Source organism: Vulpes vulpes, chromosome 14, assembly GCF_048418805.1.
Source record: "Vulpes vulpes isolate BD-2025 chromosome 14, VulVul3, whole genome shotgun sequence".
NCBI lineage: Eukaryota > Metazoa > Chordata > Mammalia > Carnivora > Canidae > Vulpes > Vulpes vulpes.
The window spans coordinates 41,327,402-41,350,294 of NC_132793.1; the positions used below are offsets into that span (position 1 = coordinate 41,327,402).

The 22,893-nt window shown below is 40.0% G+C and overlaps 1 protein-coding gene across 35 annotated transcripts in view; it reads right to left on the minus strand.

Annotated features, from left to right (window-relative positions):
- The window catches only part of LOC112922739 (kinesin-like protein KIF16B), a 314,279-nt gene that overhangs the window by 257,680 nt on the left and 33,706 nt on the right, over positions 1–22,893 (minus strand). For all 35 annotated transcript variants that reach the window (XM_072736435.1, XM_072736422.1, XM_072736421.1 and 32 more), the window contains 5 exons: positions 12,157–12,226; positions 10,014–10,127; positions 4,059–4,175; positions 1,937–2,034; positions 1,113–1,222 (listed from right to left, as the gene is read on the minus strand). In XM_072736435.1, coding sequence (XP_072592536.1) covers positions 1,113–1,222; positions 1,937–2,034; positions 4,059–4,175; positions 10,014–10,127; positions 12,157–12,226 — 509 coding nt within the window. The remainder of the gene's footprint in view (positions 1–1,112; positions 1,223–1,936; positions 2,035–4,058; positions 4,176–10,013; positions 10,128–12,156; positions 12,227–22,893) is intronic.

Genomic DNA, 22,893 nt, shown 5'->3' on the forward strand with positions numbered 1-22,893 from the left:
GGTATAAAAATGGAGCTATGCTACCAATTTACTCTTTTTGTTTCCTCCCAGACAGCTTAACAACCAATATTCCTCCAATGTTTGAATATCAGATTTATTAGAAACTAAATCCCCATAAGTATCTACATCAGATTCCGGATGTTTCCCCTGTTTGATTATTCTGTCTCTTCATAAACCAGCTTTATAATATGCTTTAACATCTGATAAGACAATTAAAGGGAAGCATGAAGGCACAGTTAGCCTAAAAGCTATTAACAATAATAGCTATTCCACGCTCCACAAAACAAATACATAGTTATACAATTTACTTTGGGCATAAAAGGAGAAATTTCAATTGGAAATTTAATAAAATACACAGAGTCCTGTTAGTCCACCTGATAACACTAGGTGAAAAAGACAACCAAAATAGGAACACGTTTTTAAGCCCAGGACCAGTTCTCAGCCTTGCCTCCAACAAGACAGAGATGAAGGACAACAGCCACAGGAAAGCACATTTCTGTGTGTGATTCCAACAGGCAGCCACAACTTAGCTACCTACGTGAGTAAGCTAAGAGGAGCTTCATTATCAAGATAGCCTTAAACCTAGCCTATTTATAAATAATTAGCAAGGGCCAGTCCTTTACCCAGCATTACTTGTGACATTCTTCACAAGTGATTGTGACATAGCTAGTGTTATCACAACACAAATGCTAAGGACCACAGCACATGAAACTGTCAATGTTCTTCTCACAAGGTGAGAGGTCTTAGAATCTCCTTATGGTCATAAGCTACCGCTAAGATCAGTAAAAATATACCACTAAGATGCAGTATCATTTAAAGAGACACCTTGTAGGGTCACTTATGTTGCCTGAGAATATTGGAAAACAAATTTCCAAAGAGTTCTTATTCTGAAAGCCAGAGGAAATCTATTGGCAAGCCCATAAAATCAGTGGATGCCCAGTGAAATATAAATTTATACTAGTGACACCTGTAGTGACAGCACGTCATTTTTACTATAATAAAATGCCCAAGATAAACTGTTTACATCTCACCATTGTTTTACATTTTTCCCCTGAAACTACTGTTTTTAACACCAATTTCCAAGAACAGAGCTGTGAAATATTCACTCTTACCTTCAACATAAGGTCCTTCTTTTGGGTGCTCTCGGACTCTTAAATTGAAAGTTTTGGATGACTTCCGCCTAAGTAGGTCTCTCACACGTTCATTATAAATTTCCAAGTAGCTAAAAATTTTAAATAGGATTGAATTCAGTAAGATGATTTTAGACATGAATAACAACAAAACAGTAACAGCAGCAACATGTTTTTGTGTGATAACTATTTATCAGGTACTATGCTTAGCAGGTAAGTGGATTACTTCATTTAATTCCTTCAATAGCCCAGAGGCAGGTACTACTATTATTCCCATTTTACAGGTTAATAATAAAGGGGAATAGTTTTTTAAATGACTTGTCCAAGACCTCACAGCCACTAAAAGGTCAAGCAGCTCTAAGGACTTCTGATTGTCACGTTAGTCCCTTCAATGAAGAAAAAAAAACCCTCAACCATTGAGATTTATTTAAGGATTAGATGTATAGTGATTCTACCAACACAAAGAATAACACAAACCTTATTCAGATCAAAGAATAAGGCCAGTGGGGTATATACACTTAAATGTCAAAAGCTCACTCTATTTGAAATAAACATCCTCTGTCAGAGTTTCTGACCAAACAGGATTATTTCTGCTAGCCTCCCAAATCCTAATCCAAATTGCACCCAAGTCACTGAAAACAGACATATTTCAAGCTTCACTTCTTTCTATGATAGTACAGGAGGGGAAAAGGCAGATTCTTCCTTCAAGTATCCAAAGGCTTTATCCTTTATCTACTCCTCGTGCCTGGAGAGAAGCTCCAACCGAGCTCACACATTCAGTTACCTTACCAGGTCCCACGTCCTACCTGACTTCAGTTCGAAAAGATGCTTCATCCCATCTGGTGGTTTCATTTATACGACTAAAGAGCCCTTCACAGATCCGAGGTATTAAGCCAGAATCGCCCTGCAGTGGGAAGGAGGAATGCCACAGCTGTCACTTGAAATAAAACCAACCAATGGCTGAATTTGCAATTTGCCAGAATGGATTTACTCAAGGGGCCTGCATGTCAAACCCAAGCCTACCACCAAAGGACCCCAGATACACCATTTACCCCCTCAGAACTGCTTCCTCGCCTCTGAAATAAGAGGGGGGAGCTTTCTAACTTTTACATGCTAGGTCTCTGGTCATATACAATTATCAGCTGTTAATTAAATCCTGACTTGAAAGCATAGAAGATCTATTCCTTAACTTTCAAACAAGATGGTCTACAGCTGTAGAATAAATGTGGAAAATCTGATCAAGTCAGATGATCAAAGAAGGTGAAATATACACTGAGAAGAAAAACACCTAAGAGACCTTGGTAAGCACTCAAAGTAGCTGATAACTGCCTTAACCCTTAGGTGATAGGATCACACTGAAACATATATTATATCCCTCCTTTGATGCACTAATCCCAACACTGGCCTTCCTAGACAGATGTTAATACATATTATGCGACATGGGCATCTTCAGGAGTACTCATGTTCAGCTGGCATTAACAAGCTGATGAAGCTCAGAACAATGTTAAAGATGAGGCCAAATGTTCTTCTTAGGAAACCAAAACTTCAGAGCTTCAGCGTATTCATTTGAAGAGCCTCCCTACCTTCACTCAACATCCCCACCTCAAAAAAAAATATAATCACAACATTAAGAAATTTTTTCATTAAATTGGTACCAATTCTTATCAAGGAAAATTGGGCTTTTCATTATATTTTTTTGCTGTGCCTTTAAAAAGAAAAAAAAAAAAGACCCAAATGGTGCTCAACTACAAGGTCAGAGAAAAACAGGTGTAATTTAGGAGTGCTTTATGAATGTTTAACTTACATAAAAGAGCTACTAGAGGGATCAACATGCAAATTTCATTTTTAGAGAAGACTTTTTTTTTTTTTGGCAAAGGCACAGTGGAAAACTAGGAAGGGAGAAGTAATGATAAAAGGAAATATCAAACTCCTGAAACTAACTGCTTGCTCTCCTATGTAGTCTCCCACACTGCTCAGCATTGAGGATTAAGGATTTGCAGCATGGCATTTATCTACTTCTCCTGTAAAGGAAAAGCCTGAATTTAAGAAGCCAGGTCCCAAGCACTCAAATGCTTCCATCTGGAAAGACCCCAACCCCTTTAATGCGCTACTACTACTTCCATGAACCACCAAACCTTAGGCATTAAAGACTCCACTGTGCAGGCCAGCAGGAAGACCTGTGACCCCCTGCTGGTTCCTCCACATCCAGAACAGGCCACAGGTCTGACAGGCAGTGAAGAGAGTTTTCACTAGACATAAGTCAAACACACAAGCACTATCTAGATCTCAAGAAAACACAGAACGAGATAAGGCTCCTGCAATAATGTCTTTACTGCTCCATATTTTGGGGCAAGTGTAACTTTAATGTCTGTTAGTTTCTATGGTGTAACTAACTAAACTCTACATACTCCATAACCATGCTACTCTACATACTCCATACTCTATGTTATAGACTTTATGCAAACAGTGTAATTCTCTTTTTATGTATATGCTAGAGTTATAGAGCACCTTTCCACCAGAGGGATTTTTTTTTTTTTTTTTACATTTCTCTTGAGGAAAATATGTTTTGAATAATTTTAAAGAGAACAGAGTTCAGTAATTTTATTCAAACTGTTGTGTTGGCAGAAAAGAAGAATAAATTACTTGTGGGCCCAGCATACTTTTTGATAAGATTATAAAGCCTTTAAAAGCAGAAAATGAACTGAGACTTGCATCCATTATTCATGCTTATAAACTTAAAACTATTTCTAATTTAAAATCTCTCAAAGGAAATTTAGTCCAACTTATTACTGAGTTTTATCTTATTGCTAAAGAATGATCAGAACATGAAAAGCAAGTTAGTACAGACCAACTAGATAAAAGAGATAATTCCATCAGTCCAAAGAGAGATAATGAGAAATTTTCTCCCCACAGTGTAAAACAACGTACAGAATTTCCCATCATAGTGTAGGACTTTCCCGATCCAGTTTGTCCATACGCAAAGACACAAGCATTATAACCTTCAAATGCAGACTTCACGACATCTGTGCCAAGGGTTTTAAAAACCTGAAAGCAGAATAAAAAAAAACACAAAAGACACAATTACCATAGATTTTAATAAAATCCCCTTCAGTATTGACGATATTCTTTTTTTTTTTTTTTTTTTTATGATAGGCACACAGTGAGAGAGAGAGAGGCAGAGACACAGGCAGAGGGAGAAGCAGGCTCCATGCACCGGGAGCCCGACGTGGGATTCGATCTCAGGTCTCCAGGACCGCGCCCTGGGCCAAAGGCAGGCACCAAACCGCTGCGCCACCCAGGGATCCCAGTATTGACAATATTCTTGAACGTTACTTTCGTCCTATAAGGATTATACCATATAAATAAATCATCGCAGAACTATCAACAACAGAATATGTATGTACCCAAGTTTTTAATCAAAAGGAAACTTAAGGAAGCAAAAAGCAACCCCATCCTTTTTACTACTTAACAAAAAACTCCTGCAATATAAAAATGTAAACAAGGTAAAGTGACAATCATGTCTAAGAAGCAAAGATGATTTTAAAGCATGCTGATTTATCATTCCAGAATTAAATAAACATATAAAGTTATTCATTCTATCAGAGTTTCCAGAAACTAAATATTCAAAACCTAAAAATCACAGCAGCCAGAAGTTATTGCCCATACCATGTCAAATCAATGCTGTCATTTTAAGGGTTCAGCTATTTATCGAAGTCTCAGAAGGTTCTCTGAGAGCTGATGGGTGGGTGTGAATGAGGCTGGGATGACTGGATCCCCCGAGTCAGAGGCCAGACGTTTTTTCCTATCTCAATATCTGGCTAGGATCGAGACAGCAGGGAGGTGAGCTGTGTGGGGCTTGGTGTTGTATCTCCAAGGGCCTGAGTCCATGTCTGCCACACCACGTAATTGCAGTGGGACACTCTGGGGAATAAAAGATGGTGAAGGACAAATACTTCACCCAGACGGCTGATATAAATGAGGCCAAATGAGATGTGTGGCCATCCTAGGTACACACAGTTGGGAAGAGGACCAACAAAAGCTTTCCAAACTCCCAAGCCTTCACGTTGCCTCCTGCCTTCTTAGATCAACAGACACATACATTATGGGCATGTAAAACTCCTCACTGCTTCAAAAATGAGGCACATCAGCAGCTGAAGAGATGTTACAAGGCAGTGTGACCAAGTTCTCAGTCAGAGCCAGGAAGAGGTGAGGCACTGCACTGCGGAGTTACCACAGTCCAAGGTGGGAGCCTCATTAACCCCTCAGAAGTGTTCAGTCTCTGTAAGTGATACTGAGTTAGCTAAACTTGAGACCCTGTATCTCCCCTGCAGAGATCTAAACCCTCCAGCCACCCCTAGACAGGGCCGATAAACACTGGCTCTCTCAATCTTGGCTCCACGAATCCATCCCTGTTAGTAACACAGCCTGTCAACCAAGGACAAAATAAAAAGACAGCCACCCAGACTTCAGCTTTCTTCAGGCACCATCTTGCTGCCATCTTGCTTCAACTTTATCACTTTCTCCATCAAAAATTCACAAAGTATCATTTCAATGGAGTCACTTCCAAAATGACCAGTCTCATTCATGCTGTTAATTTGTATCCACTTCAGCTTTAAGAGGGGATATTTTCTAGTCCTATTCTCAAATTCTGATAACTTACTCAATTCTCAACTATGACAGCAGATCACACTGTGCTCACGTATTAGTCTTCATAAAATGCTACTGGATCAGTAGCATCACTTAGATCTATTTTTCAGGTAGAGAGTTAGATGAGTGTACACAGTAAGCAGCAGAGTTGGGATTTGCACTAGGTACTTCTGACCCCAAGGCCTTTGCTTCTAAAGACTTTATCATTATGTGGCTTCTTCCCACATCCTTGACATCAGCCATGAGGTCCAGCCTTCCTTGAAAGGACCTTGTCCCACAAACTGAAGAAGCAGCCAGCCAGGAATCCCAAGGAGATGCATGGTTCCAGACCACCCATCCTAGGTTAGTTTTCACCCCTGTATATGGAACATGAGGAAAAACTAAATATTTCTTCAATTCTGATTACACAAAAAATAAAAGTCATCTATCATTTTTACCATGTCACAAGGTGCCACTGGATAGGAAGAACAGCTTTATATTAAGTTCCCAAAGAATAAAAGAAAGATCTTCTATAATACCTTTATCCGAGGCTAAAGCAAAGTCATAGCAAATATATTTAAACCAAACCCAAAAGTTTTCAAAATAAAACTCTTTCCCAGGGTTAAAATCCCATCCATCATTTTACTATTACCTATCTTTCCAGAAAGCTAATTGAACTGGAGTTCTCTGACAGACTTGGAGGCCTGGCGGGGGGATGGGGGGGGGGGGGGGTGGGGGGGGGGCTGGCGGACATTACTGCAAAACAGGCCTAGAATATGCAGGTCTGGAGGTGCTGAGAGCCGGGCCAGGCCCGCTGCGGCTCCTAGGAAGCACTTCTTTATCAACATCCATCAAAGCAAGGTGGGGAGAGAGGGGCTGCTTTGTGAGGTCCTGCACTCCCACGTTGGCATCAAAACCCTGCTGAGGTCCTCACCAGGCCAGGTGAGCCAAAATCCACCTTGCTGCTTGTCTGAGCACAGATTTTCAAGCTCATCTCCAGGGTCATCCAAGGCACCACGGGGCCTCACTTGAGGGAAACTGCCCACAAGAGGGCACTCTGAAAACAAAAGACTCACCCATCCTGCCTGTCAACTGGTAGATAGTAGGTTTCAAGTTTCTCCAGGATTGAATCAAGGAACAGGTTGTGTGACGACAGCAAGGCCTCCCTCTGGAGTTTTGAACCATGAGGAAAATCAGACCTTATTTAATGGTCTTTAATTTATATGAGTATAGACTTTAAATGCTCAGTGCAGTTTTTTTTTTCTAAATCTAAAATTAATTTGTAAGAAAGAAATATTACTGGCCTTATTTGGCATTTGTTTAAAAGTAAGGGAAACTTGAGTTGAACTATACTAATAGGCATAATATATTTTCTCAAGATGCCTTTATATTTAGATGAGAAGGAGGAGAAAACCACCATTATGCGAAGCTTGAGTTTTCCTGTTTATAGCAGGGATGCAACCTGACAGCTCAAATCCTGTGCCAGTCACGGCAGCATGAAAACTTTAATCAATAGTCGAAACTGAAACTTTTTTGTTTTTTAACACTGGGGTGAGGGAAGATCACCCTTCTCTTTTACAGAGCGTTTTTTAAAAAAAAATAGGTTTTTTCCTGTACCTAAGCTGATTTCATTAATGTGATTCTGCTAGAAAGTAGTATTTACCAACACAACTCCAGGCTTTTTTAGTTTTCTAATTTAATGGAACAACGTCAAGTTATTTATATATAACTATAAAAACAAAGCTGCAAAGCCCAAAACACCTGAGAAGAGATGCTCCACATCCACCTGAAGCATGGAAATTATCCCTATCGGTTAGAAACTTTTCACAAACTAAAACTATTTTTAAGCTTGAGTATTTATTTTTAACTTCCAAAGAAGCTATCCTTGTTACTGTTTCCCTGATCTTGACTCTCGTAGAACCAGGAAATGTCATCTGTTCCCATAAATTAACCACCATCTGTAAACGAGTTCTGTCAGCAGTGTTTACCGAGAATCTCCAGTGTGCCAAGCCTTGCTGTCACACACCCCTCTGCTCCTCCCACTGTGGACTTTCCCTCAGCAGAGCCCTCTCTCTCCAAAAGGCTTCAGATTCAGGATAAATAAGAAAGAAAATCCTGCTGCTCATTGGTAAGTTAGCAGTGGAAACCCTCAAGGCTCTTTATCCATCCTCTGTGGAAGACATTCTGAAGACTGTAGAATGAACCGGCTTTTCCCTTAACAAATTCCCTCACACCAGCCACTTCATTCCCATTCTGATAATAAAGCCAAAATCTGGATTCCAATACCTAAAACATTCTATTGCTCACCATACTCCCAGCTACCAACACTGATTAATCCATTTCCTCAACAGCAAAGTCACCCGCACTGCTGTTAAAAAGAAAACTACAGGCCCAAGTGAAGTCACTTATGCCAGACCAAGCCACCAAACCAGGGTTCAATACCTAACTTAATCACAATTTCAGCCTCCCCTAAAAAGGTAGTCTTAACTGGTCAGTCAGGGATTCTCTCATCAGCACCAATGAGGTAATTTGTAACATAGGCCCTCTCCATCCCCTAAAGGAAGATGAGGTGATCCTCTACATTTCCCTGAAACAATCCTTTCTTTTCTTCTGCTACTTGTCTGGCCCTATTTCTGCTTATAAAATCCTTCCATTTGGTACAGCTCTTCAAAACTCCTTTCTACTTGCTGGATGGTATGCTGCAGGAATCATGAATTGATGAATAAAGCCAATTAGATCTTTAAATTTACTTGACTGTGAATTTTGGTTTTTAACACTACTCACTTGTTCATTTATTCATGAATGGGGCTTGCCCTAGCCATCTATTACTTAGAACAAACCAAACGTTTTCTCTTGTGCCCTGAAGGTCTTCCAGTGGCATCTCCATTGCCCTACACCTTGACCTCAGGACCTCAACTCTGCTACTATTAAATCAATTATGTCTATGGACTTGAGCAAGGTACTTGAGCTCCGTTGAGTCTCTGTGACAAAGAAAAACAGTGTTGAAGTTAAATCTGGCCTTGTGAGAATCCAGTGAGACAAGGTATGTGAGTGCCAAGCAGAGTCTTAGACATCAACACAAACTCAGGCAACATTAATTGCCAGCCCCTCTTTCATATCAGGCAACTCCTCTCTCTCTATGGCTCTCATTCTTACTGCTGTCATCCCTTCTATTTTTGCCCTGATGCTGAATCCCTATGTTCTGGATACAATCACTCCAATCCTCTCCTTTTGAACACTTCCTCTAAGTTGTCTATCCTAATGCCAACGTTTATGTTGCTTCAGTAAACCCAATCTCTTCCACAAAACATTTCCTAACCAACCGTGGTTCTCCAATGTTGAGGTGGGTGCAAATCACCTGGGAACCTGCTAAAAAAAAAAATGCAGTTTGATTCAGCAGGTCCAAAATTGGTCAAGATTTTGCATTTTTAACACATTCTAAGCAATGTGGTGATTCTGGTACATGGACACAACAAGTTGCAAGCAACTAGACAATAATACCACCTTAAGAGGTCATTGTATGGATTATAACCCAGGCCAGGCAAGACAGAAATTCTTACCCTAGTTTTAACACACACAGCCCTGAAGCAATATATTTAAAGAAGCTGTTAACAAGCCCAGAAGAAGCCCATAATTCTCCTCTCAGTGATGCTTCCCAATAACTGCTCTGTTCAAACACCCAGGTAGTCCCAGGAAAATGCCACTGTCTCGCTCACTGCAATGTCAACATGCAATGGTTTCCTATGAGGATCTCTAGATCTGTTCTGTGCCCATGTCATGTCTACATTTTACACCATAAAAGCCTATAGCATAGGTTTCCTTAGTAAATTCCAGCTACATTCTAGATTCTAGAAAAATTCTGAACAAAATTTTTTGTTCTTTCTAGAATCCTATAATGATCTACTCACAGGGAACTGTGGGTTTGAAATCTACTCCTAAACCTCTGTTGCAGCAGGACTCAGAGCTGAGTGGCTTGTTTGCCAGGCTTAGCAATATATAAGTGGCACCCTCAAAATGCTTTATTTGAAGAGCTCCTTCAAAACAGTAGTCATGTCCAAGTTTAAAAAAAAATGATTATAATAATAATCATGCTCATAAGTGAAAAACAGAATAAACTTTGTAGAGACTGAATTTTTCTCAGGCTTAATTAAGATAAAGGTGAATTTTACAGAAGTACTATTAAAAAAAAAAAGATATTTTAAAGAGTTTTTCCCAACATGGAAGTAAATCAAAATAAAGATTATGAAGCTCTCATACCATCTCTTGTGAGACATAATCTGGACTTTTCATATCAGCAGAATAGAAAGAGAAGTCATAGGTGAAGGTCTTGGTCCGTTCTCTTCCCGAGTCCCCAGTCCCTCCTTCTGGTATCTAGAGGGAGAGGATTATCGTAACAATGTAAAAAGCACTGAGAGCTAAGTGATCTATCCAAGTCAAGAAAAGAAAAACCCATAAGAAATATGCAGCGATCACCATTTTTCATACTTACACTCTGATAAGCATTTACTCCCTCCTGATCTCCCCCTAGATAGATGGACAGATAGATGATAAATCCTGAACTCCTCCCAGCAATCCTGGCTCTCTATGCTATGACCCAAGGATACTTTTCTGGGCTTTTTATCATGATTCTCTTATATAAACCCAACACTCCAACCAGACTCCTATTTTTTCTCTGGCATCAGTACCTTGTACTGTTTCCTCCACCAGACCACAAGAGTCGGGATCTGCAGAACTCTAGGGGCTGCTAATCACATAGACTGTGATGTGACTACAGCCCCCTAGAATCATGCAGTTTTTCTGCCCCACTGAAAACTCCAGGTCCGGTGCTTCTTCTTCCAAGAAGCTGCCCTGGGGCACTACATCCAGAAGTAACTGCTGCCACCTCCAGGAGGCTAGATTATCCCAGGACATACTCTATTAGGAGTTTATTGCAGACGTTTGCATGTGTCTTGTCTACCTTGCTATATACCTAAACTGAACCAAAAACCATGTTTAAAAATCATCATAAGCCACCAAAGCTTCACACAGTTCTCCGGATACATGCTGAAAAAATTTAATAAGCATATTTTCCAACATAACTCAGATTCTATAAATAAACGATTTCTACGGTTATTATTAAAATGTTAAATATCTGGACATCTGTTTTTATTATATCAGATGAGGAAATGTTTGTAAAACTGAAAGGGCAACAGAGTAATCAAGGAAAATAGATTCTATAATGCACAAAAAAGAGATGCATCCAAAGGCAAGGGTCTCTTCTATTTCAGTAAATGTAATTTTTTAGTGATTAAACTTTTACCAAAGTATTGTGAGCATGCAGACATGAAGCAAAGCAAAGCAAAGCAAAGGTAATTAACAGGAGCAATAGTCAAGTGATGACTGGCAGAAATGTGAGATGTGGCAGGTCAAAGGAGGGAAAGCCAGTAGGGCCAGACAGAGCTAGAAGGTACCAGGATTGTGGTCAGAGAAGAAAGGAAGACATTCCACTGGCGATTGCCTCAGGCAAAGGAAGCCTATCAAATTATCCAGAGCATGGCCCAACTGGAAGATAGAAACATTCCCCAGGTTCTATCACTGGAGATCAAGTGTCTCTACTTTGAGACTGGATTTCAAAGTATCCAGTCCCTTGAGCCACAAATTAACAGAAATCCAACTAGAGATTGATCTGCACTTGGCCTTAGAGCAGCAGGCCTCAGAAACCCAAACCTGTAAGTTAATGAAAAATATAAGAGGACAGAGGGGTTGCATCCATAAAGCACATGATTTATTATTAATTTTACACTCTTATCCAGCCCCCACCCCAACAAGTGAAAAGTATTCGCAGTCCTTAACAAATTCACTGACCAAGGAAAAATACCAGGATATTTTAAGTGCAAAAGGAAGAAAATGCCATCCTAGAAAATTCTGTTTTTGTCAATGATCTCTTCCAGGGGAAAAAAAATATATATCCATTTTTTAAAAATCTTTCATCCCCTGCGTTTTGAATAATAATACAAGCTTCTCTTGTAAAGTTTACAAAACATGATTATTTTCATTAAGAACGGAAACAAATCTAGGGCCAACGTTTACTTATGATTCACAGAATGCAGCCAATTTCCAGGCTAAGGATCTTCCACAGGATATAGGATAACAATGCTGAGCCTGGGCTAAACCTATGAGTTCCCATACAAGGGCTCTGAGATCAAATGAAACCAGGGGACAGGAGAGGAGACAGCACCACCCTCTTGCCTCATGGACAATCTCTAGCCAAAGGCAAGTTTATGTGGCTAGTTGAACTAAGGAGGAGGAGTAAGGGGTAAGGAGGAGGGGTAAGGAATGGTAGACGTGTTTTATTTACCAACAAATCATTTTGACAATAAACCAAACGAGGCTCATGGAGGAAGGCCAGGTTGCTACTTGCCTTTAAGTTTGTGATGGTTGTTTTGCTTTTCTCCATTTGAATAATGAATTTGGCTTCCAAGTCCTTCTCCCTGCAACACAAATAATTCAGTACTAGTTAGGAGAGAAAAGATTGTTTTTAAAACATTTGTTTTATTTACTTTTTACATATGGGGGTTTGTTTTTAAATGGCATCTGAAGCACAATCTGTGATACCACTCCTCCCAAATCCTTACTAATATAAACACAAAGACACATAAAACAGATGTCACCATCAAAAAACTTAAGACTGACAAATAATGTGTTCTCAAAACCTGGAAGAATTTCTAACTGCAAGCCAAAAAGGAGTGTAAATTAAATGACAGAAACTGTGAAGGGCTGTGTGACTCATGAAAAAAGCACTGCTTGCTTGCTTGCTTCCTTTTCTTTCTCTTCTTTCTTCCTTTCTTTACTTATTTACTTAATTATTTACTTATTGATTGATTGATTGTTACCTGGTTACAAAAAGACAGACACTTTCCCTCCACCCAGGATGAGAACCAAGAAGAAAACTGATATGAATGGTCACAAATAGGTACTGCTTTTAGAAGCAGCCAGGACACTGCCCTCTCCTACCACCTTCTCTCTATAAGCATTCAGAAACTGCAGTTCCTGGAAAACAGCAGAATTGGAAATCCACAGAACTCTTAAGAAGTATAGTTCTCAAAAATAAATGACCATGCATCTACACAGTGGAGTGGACTGTCACTGAAAAAGAATGAAGAAGGTCTCTATATACTGCTGGGGGTGGTAGCCAGGGTGTATTGTTAAAAGGGGAATGCAAAATGGAGAAAAATCTACCTAAAATGCTACCACTTTTACGTAAAGACAAAAAGGATAGCCTACTTATTTTTCAAAAGGCCAGCCAACTATGGGGAAAGAAAAAAACAAAAGTGGAGGAGACAGAGACAGAAGCTAGATTTCTACAAAAATATCCGAATCTGTAGATCATCTTTAGAATGATGAAAATAATTTATACCCAAAAAACAAGATTATTTTTTAAAGTGGTCTAAACACATCAATGTTTAAAAAAAAAAAAAAAAAAAAAAAAAAGCTTGAAATGCAGGTGATATGTTCAGTGTTAAAAATAAAATTAAAATTAAGTTAAAATGAAATGATCTAAAACAGAAAAGCTGAAGCAAATGAACCTAACTGTGCATCAGCACCACAGTGCAAGATGATCCCAATCATGACTGTATACTGAAATCTGACTGTAGAATGTAGTGGGATATAGTCCATGGTGGGGAAAAAAACTGTGAAGAAATCTTAAAGCACTTTCAGTAATCAAATTTCTGCTGGTAAAGTAAGTGTTGTCATTCAGTTATTTCTGTTTGTGTACTATGGGATAATACCTAAGTAATTATGGTTGTGACCTTGAGAACCAAGGTTTTTGAATGAAAGGAGATACAAATGTAAGATGGATGAGGTTAAGTAAAAACTCTGTGGTCATACATCTGAATGGAACTAGCATAAACTTTATCTGAAATTGGAAAGGAAACAGAAAGGACTCCCTTCCCAGTAGTCCAAGATGGTGGAGTAGATTATCTTAGTTTCATCTGGCCCCAAGAATTCAGCTAGAGAGCTATCAAATCATTGTGAACACCTGCAAACTCAACCAGAGATCTAAAAAACAGCTGCAACTCTGCAAATGGAAAAGCGATTACTTTCTGTATGAATGACAAGACAGAAAACTCACCTCAAGAAAGAGAACAGGAGGCAGTACCCAATGACAGGGACCTAATCAGTAAAGACAGAAGATGTCCTAACTAGAGTTCAGACTAATGATTATAAAGATAATAGCTGGGCTTGAGAAAAGCATAGAAGACACTAGAGAATCCCTTTCTGGAGAAACAACTAAAATCTAATCAAGCAGAAATCAAAAAGGCTATTACAATCAAAAACGGAAGCTCTAGGGGATCCCTGGGTGGCGCAGTGGTTTGGCGCCTGCCTTTGGCCCAGGGCGCGATCCTGGAGACCCGGGATCGCATCCCATGTTGGGCTCCCTGTGCATGGAGCCTGCTTCTCCCTCTGCCTGTGTCTCTGCCTCTCTCTCTCTCTCTGTGACTATCATAAATAAATAAAGAAAAAAAAATATTAAAAAAAAGAAAAGAAACAAAAAAAAAAAACGGAAGCTCCAAATGCTAGAATAAATGAAGGAGAGGAGAGAATTAGTGATATAGAAGATGAAGAATAAAGAAGCTGAGAAAGAGATAAACAACTACTGGATCATGAGGGGAGAATTCAAGAGATAAGTGATACCATAAAACGAAACAATATTAGAATAATTGAGATCCCAGAAAAAGAGGAAAAAGAGAGAAAGGGGCAGAAGGTATATTGGAGCGAATGACAGTGGAGGACTTCCCTGAGGAAGGAAACAGACATTCAAGGAGGCACAGAGAACACCCCTGAAACTCAGTAAAAAGAGGTCAAAACCCCAAAATATAATAGTGAAATTTCCAAATCTCAGAGACAAAAAGAAAATCCAAAAACAGCTAGGGGAGAAGAGGTCCATAACTTAAAAGGGTAGAAACACTAGATTGACAGCACACCAATCCACCAAGACCTGGCAGGCCAGAAAGGACTGGTATGATATATTCAGGATGCAAAATAATTTAAAAAAAAATATGCACCCAAGAATACTTTATCCAGCTAGGCTGTTATTCAAAATAGAAGGAGGGATAAAAAACTTCCAGGACAAACAGAAACTAAAAGAATTTGTGATAACTAAACCAGTCCTGCAAGAAATATTAAAAGGGATATTTTAAGCAAAGTGAGAGCCAATAAGTAACTCAGACCAGAAAGGAAGAGAAACAATACACAGAAACAGTGATTCTACAGGCAATACAATGGCACTAAATTCCAATCTTTCAATAGTTACTCTCAATGTAAATGGTCTAAATGCTGCAATCAAAAGATATCAGATTGGATAAAAAAGCAAGACCCATCCATATGCTGTCTGAAGAGATTTGTTTTAGACCCAAAAACACTTCCAGATTGAAAGTGAGGGGGTAGAAAATCATTTATCATGCTAATGGACATCAAAAGAAAGCTGGGGTAGCAATCCTTATATCACACAAATTAGATTTGAAACTAAAGACTATAATAAGAGATGAGGAAGGACATCGTATCATAATTAAAGTGTCTATCCAAAAAGAAGATCTAACAATTATAAATATTTATGTCCCTAACATGGGAGCAGTCAGGTATATAAACCAATCAATAACAAAATTAAAGAAATACATCGATAATAATAGCGAGGGACTTTAACACCCCACTCACTGCAGAAGATCAACAAGGAAACCAGGGCTTTGAATGACACACTGGACCAGATGGACTTCATAACATTACATCCTCAAGCAACAAAATACACATTCTTCTTGAGTGCACATGGAACATTCTCTAGAATAGATCACATACTGGGTCACAAAACAGGTTTTAAACAGTACCAAAAGATTGAGATCATTGAGTTTCAATGCTTTGAAACTGGAACTCAAAGACAACAAGAAATTTGGAAAGAACTCAAATACATGGAGGTTAGAGCATCCTACTATAGAATGAATGGGTCAAATGGGAAATTAAGAATTTAAAAAATTCATGGAAATACATGAAAATGAAAATACAACTGCTCAAAACCTTTGGGATGCAGCAAAGGCAGTCCTAAGAGGGAAGTATACAGCAATACAAGCCTTTCTCAAGAAACAAGATCTCAAATACATAACACCTAACTTTACACCTAAAGGAACTAGAGAAAGAACAGCAAATAAAGCCTTAACCTAGCAGAAGGGAATAAAGATTGGAGCAGAAATCAATGAAACCAACTAGGAAGAAACAGAAAACCTGAACAGACCTATAACCAGCAAGGAAATTGAAGCAGTAATCAAAAATCTCCCAAAAACAAGATCCATGGCTGACTGGCTTCCCAGGGGAATTCTACCAAATGTTTAAAGAAGAATTAATACATATTCTTCTGAAGCTGTTTCAAAAAATAGAAATGAAAACTTCCAAACTCTATGAAGCCAGCATTACCTTGATCCCAAAACCAGACAAGATCTCACCAAAAAGGAGAATTACAGACCAATATCCCTGATGAACACAGATGCAAAAATTCATACCAAAATACTAGCCAATAGGATCCAACAGTACACTAAGAAGATTATTCACCACAAACAAGTGGGATTTATTCCTGGGCTGTAAGGGTGGTTCAACATCCACAAATCAATCACTGTGATACACTACATTAATAAAAGAACAAGAATCGTATGATCCTTTCAATAGGTGCAGAAAAAACATTTGACAAAGTACAGTATCCTTTCTTGATTAAAACTCTTCACAGTGCAGGGTTAGAGAGAACACTGCTCAATATCATAAAAGCCATCTATGAAAAGCCCAAGGTGAATATCATTCTCAACGGGGAAACACCAAGAGCTTTTCCCCTAAGGTCAGGAACACAGCAGGGATGTCCACTATCATCACTGTTGTTCAATACACTACTAAAAGTCCTAGAGCCTCTGCAATCAGACAACAGAAAGAAATAAAAGGCATTCAAATCAGCAAAGAAGAAGTCAAACTCTCCCTCTTTGTACATGACAGAATACTCTACATGGAAAACCCAAAACTCCACCCCAGGATAGCTAGAACTCATACAGGAATTCAGTAAAGTGGCAGGATATAAAATCTATGCACAAAATTCAATTGCATTTCTTTATACTAATGAAACACAAGAATGAGAAACTAAGCAGTCAATTCCATTTACAATTGCACCAAAAACTGTAAAATACTTAGGAATAAACCTTACCAAAGAGGAAAAGGATCCTACTCAGAAAACTACAGAACGCTCATGAAAGAAATTGGGGAAGACACAAAGAAATGGAAAAAAGTCCCATGCTCATGGATTGGAAGAATATTGGAAATGTCTAGGCTACCTAGAGCAATCTATACATTCAATGCAACCCCCATCAAAATACCATCAACTTTTCACAGAGCTGGAACAAATAACCCTAAAATTTATATGGAACCAGAAAAGACCCCAAATAGTCAAAGGAGTACTGAAAAAGAAAACCAAAGTAGGGGGCATCACAATTCTGGACTTTAAGCTCTATTACAAAGCTATAATCATCAAGACAGTATGGTATTGTCACAAAAACAAACATCACAGGAACAGAATACAGAACCCAGAAATAGAACCTCAACTCTATGGTCAACTAATCTTTGACAAAGCAGGAAAGAATATCAAATGGAAAAAAAAGGCAGCTTCTCAACCAACAAATGGTGCTGGGAAAACTGGACAGCCATATATGCAGAAGAATGAAACTGGACCATTTCCTCAGACTATATACAAAAATAGACTCAAAATCAATGAAAGAGCTAGAGACAGGAATCCATTAAAATTCTAGAGGAAAACAACAGGCAGCAACGTCTGTGACCTCAGCCACAGCAACTTCTTGCTAGACATGTTTCCAAAGGCAGGGGGAACAAAGGCAAAAATGAACTATTGGGACTTCATCAAGACAAAAAGGTTTTGCACAGCAAAGGAAAGAGCTGACAAAACCAAAAGACAGAATGGGAGAAAACATTTCCAAATGTCTTATCAGACAAAAGGGTAGTATACAAAATCTATAAAGAACTTATTAAACTCAACACTCAAAGAACAAATAATGCAATCAAGAAATGGGCAGAAACATGAACAGACATTTCTCCAAAGACATACAAAAGGCCAACAGACACATGAAAACATCACTTGGCATCAGCCACAAATCAAAGCCACAAAGAGATGCTACCTCACACTAGTCGCAAAGTCTAAAATTAACAAGTTAGGAGAGATGTTGGTAAGAATGCGGAGAAAGGGGAACCCTCATACGCTGCTGGTGGGAATGCAAGCTGGTGCAGCCACTCTGGAAAATAGTATGGAGGTTCCCCAAGAGGCTGAAAATAGAGCTATCCTACAACCTAGTAATTGTACAACTGGGTATTTATCCCAAAGATACAAATGCAGTAATACAAAGGGGCACCTGCACTACAATATTTATAGCAGCAATGTCCACAATAGCCAAACTATGGAAAGAGTCCAGATGTCCACTGACAGATGAATGGATAAAGAAGATGTCATAAAAAAAAAGAAATCATTTGTGTGTGTGTGTGTACACACACACACACACAACGGAATACTACTCAACCATCAAAAAGAATGAAATCTTGCCATCTGCAACAACATGGAGGGAACTAGAGGTATTATGCTAAGCAGAAATATGTCAATCAGGGAAAGACAATTATCATACGCTCTCAACTCGTATGTGGACTTTAAGAAACAAAACAGAGGACCACAGGGAAGAGTGGAAAAAATAAAACAAGACAAAATCAGAGAGGGAGACAAACCATAAAAGACTCTTAATCACAGGAAACAAACTGAGGGTTACTGGAAGGGAGGGAGGTGGGGGAATGGGGTAATTGGGTGATGGACATTAAGGAGGTACGCAATATAATGAGCACTGGGTATTATATAAGACTGATGAATCACTGGCCTCTACCTCTGAAACTAATAACTCATTATATGGTAACTAATTGAATTTAAATTTTAAAAATAAAGTACTCCCAGGGATCCCTGGGTGGCTCAGCGGTTTAGCGCCTGCCTTTGGCCCAGGGCGCGATCCTAGAGTCCCAGGATCGAGTCCCGCGTCGGGCTCCCGGCATGGAGCCTGCTCCTCCCTCTGCCTGTGTCTCTGCCTCTCTCTCTCTCTCTCTCTATGTCTATCATAAACAAACAAATAAATCTTAAAAGAAGAAAAAAAAAGAAAGAAAGAACTCCCTAGCTTTGTCCCCTGAAAACGCCTAGAATCTTATGCCCAAATTATAGTCTCTAAATTCCATTTAGAGTCAGGGCTATTTGAAGAAAGAGTCAGTCCAAATATCTGAACTATCTCCTCACACAATATCTAGCACACTGGAAGCAACCAGTTTGTTCAAGGTGTCCACAGACAACTTCTAACGTGGCTCCTGGTGATCCCTGTCTCCAAGTATTTGAGGTCCCTGTGTAAGCCTCTGCCCTGGAGAGTGGGCTGGACCTAGCAGCTCAGTGCTAACAAACACAACACTAAGTCCACAAAAGTGATGGTCTGGTACTTCCCAGCTTAGATTATAAGATTCTGATTTCTGACTTGCTGGAACTCCTGTTTGTCTCTCTCTCAGAGTCCTGGCAATAGGGACAGCCAGTTGCCACACTGTGAGGCTTCAGGAGAGACTCACATGGCAAAGACCTGCGGCTTGCCAGTACTCCCAAGGGTGAGCCTGGGAGTGCCCCTCCCCAGCCAGGCTGGAAAGCCCTGGACTACAGTCTTGAGGCCCTGCGTGGGTCAGGGGACCCAAATAAACCCCACCCTGACTCCTGACTCGCAGAAACAGCGAGATAATAAATGTTGTCAGAAGCTCCTAAATTGTGTTACACAGTGAGAAATAACCAATATACAAGCCACGTCAAAAAGACTCAGGAGCCAACCTGAAATAAGTTCCCACCGGATAAAGCTGAGTAGCACAAAGAACAGTAACTGCAATAGACTGAAACACATGAAATACACATCAATTTATGAACTCATAAAAAAATAAAAACTGAATGGTTTCCTTTGGAGAGTCAAAAGAATCACCTCATTATTTTAAAAACTAGTAAACAGGGATCCCTGGGTGGCGCAACGGTTTAGCGCCTGCCTTTGGCCCAGGGCGCGATCCTGGAGACCTGGGATCGAGTCCCACGTCGGGCTCCCGGTGCATGGAGCCTGCTTCTCCCTCTGCCTGTGTCTCTGCCTCTCTCTCTCACTGTGTGCCTATCATAAATAAATAAAAAAAAAAAACTAGTAAACAGGGGCACCTGGGTGGCTCAGTCAGTTAAGCATCTGACTCTTGGTTTTGGCTCAGGTCATGATCTCAGGGTCCCGGAATCGAGCCCCGTGTCAGGCTCTATGCTCAGCAAAGAGTCTGCTTGAGGATTCTCTCTCCCATTCTCTCCCTCTGCCCCTCCCCCCACTCTTGCACAAATGCTCTCTCTCCCTAAAATAAATAAAATCTAAAAAAAAAAAAAAAACCTAGTAAATAAAGGTGAAAACTCAAGTACTTGCCCTGCATTTCCTAAACAACAAAGTATTTTTAATTTTAACAACTTCACCAAATAGTTGTTTGAAAAAGTTCCTCTTTTTAGAGTATTCGTCTTAATAAATGAAGAAGAAATGATAGAATTAGGATGTTAGAACTTTGTGACCCTGGTGTATTCACGGCTCCAGGCAGTGACAACTAGGCTGCTAACTCCAACACCAGGAGACAACCAGACATGCTGTCCATCAGAACTGAAAGACCAAACACCTGTGCTGCAGAAATCTTGCCCCTCCCCCACAGAAAAGGCCTGACTCTCATCTAGAGCTGATGCACAGTGAACACCAGGCAACACGGGGGGCAGGGGGAACACGTCAACAATGCCAGCAACACAATCAGCAAAATCCAGCTTCTGGGAAGGGTAGCAGGTAAGGGACCCAGTATATTCAATAACAAGAACAATAAATTGCAAGGATATAAAGATGAAAGGGGTACCTACAGATTGAAAAAAGGCTTTAAAGACCTATCAACCAACTGGATTTCAGTGCAAACAGAGGGCATTTTTAGAAATTATAAGATACGTAGGGAAATCTTAACACTGACTAAATGTCTGATATTATGGAATTATTACTACCATATTTGGTGTGATAATGGTATCCTGATGATTTTAATGTCTTAACCTTTTAGAGACACACACTGAAGTATTTATAAATGAAATAATATGACATCTGGGATTTACTTTAAAATAACCCCAGGGTGAGGGAAACAGGTATCCTGGCAACCTCAGGATAATCATCCAGAATAAATACCTGCTAGAACAATGAAACCCAAACAGTAAGTTGCAAACACCCAAGAACTACAGTGGATTCCCATGGCCTGATTGAACTTTTCCAAGCTAGTCTAGAGAAGTACAAACCTGGATGAAGAGAACAGTGGCTCAAAAGACAGACAAATAAATGAGGTCCCCCCAACCCCCATGGGCACAGTGCCCAGATCTTGGGCAGCTCTATTTTGAACCCAAAAGTGAGAACTGCCTCGGGGACATCTCATGTTCATGTGGCCATAGAACAAATACCTTACAAAATTACCCCTTTCTTACAGCATGCAACTACCAAAAGTCATGTCCTGCCCGCAGCAGGAGAACTACACAATTAGTTTTATTAACACCACAGGCTGCCGCATCTCAATCCCTCTCATTCCCAATTGGGTCCTTTCTCAGTCACTAAACATTTCTAGATCTTTCACTTTAAAACCACTATTATCAACAAATACCTACTGGGAGCACACAACCATCCAGGGATGGAACACCAGAAGTTACTATTAATAGCTGCTCACACTACTTGTCAATTCTTACTTACAAAACATGAAGGAATGAGACTCACACTGTGCCCACTATTCATTGGAAGTCAGAGGTGAAGTAACTCCAAGGATCACGGCCCTATACCCCTGGAGCAGCGTTAGTTAAAGGGCCCCTCCACGTGATCATTTATTCTTCCCTGTTGAATGGCAGTATCTCCCTAGTGTTAACATCCACTCTAAAAATGCTAGAGAAGATAGTGACTGAAAGATTAGTATGTCATATGAGCATCTATTAGCCACTTCTCAAGCCTGAAGATGCTTGGTGGGCTTCAAAGGGTTCACAACCTTAAAATTACACTCACTGCGATGTGGTGGGGGGAGGGGAAAGGTGGCAGGTTCACTGTTCTGAAAGTCCATAGCTTTCTTCACTTTCTCAAAGAGCCCTGTATCCCAAAAGATAGGAGCTCCAGCTCAGACTTTGTGTCTCAAAATATAGCCCAAGAAGAAGTAGCATCAGCAGCCCCAGGAACTTGTTGGAAATGAGGGATTTCAGAAGTAAGGGTGATCTGGCTGTGACATCTGTCACCCCATTGATTGCCAGGGTTGATTCAGCTGATCTGGCTGGCTAGGCGGGTGTCCCCTTCCTCCCTTACCACTCCAAGTGTGTCCCGCAAAGCTGTGCACTCAGTGGAAGAGGACAATCTCGCCCAACGGAGGAGGACCATTCTTCAGTCAAGGATATACAAGCAGCTGGATTCCTCTGATAGAAACTCCAAATAAGCTCTCAAGAAATGAGGGATCTCAGGCTCCACCACAGACCTATTAAATAGGAATCTGCACTGTAACAAGAGCCCTTGAAGATTCCAATGAACGTGAAAGTTTGAAAAGCACTGCGCTGACATTATCTTAATATGACAGAGTGATAACTGGCCTTGTATTCACTCTCATGAGACACTCCATCACATTACATACTTCACACACTGGGAAACAAACTACCTTTGTACTTTGACCTTTAAGTCTTCTTTGTAAAATCACATAGCAGAATATGGTTACAACCTAAATCAACTGACACTGTCTCCACTCTTGGCTCTGAAGTTGTACTGCAGCTTCTGACCCAAAACAACAAGTGTCTGACTTACTGGGATCTAAGACGTCATCTGAGTGTTACGACATCTAGGTTACCTCATTCCCAGCACCCTGCCAAACTATCAGCTTCTAGCCCTTTCTATACCCGGACTGTTTCCCAACATCAAGGTGATGTTGCTGCCACTAGCTTGAAGTCATTCTTAAAAATAATCAGGGTAAGGGAAGGAAAAAAAATAATCAGGCTAAGGAGGAAAAAAAAATA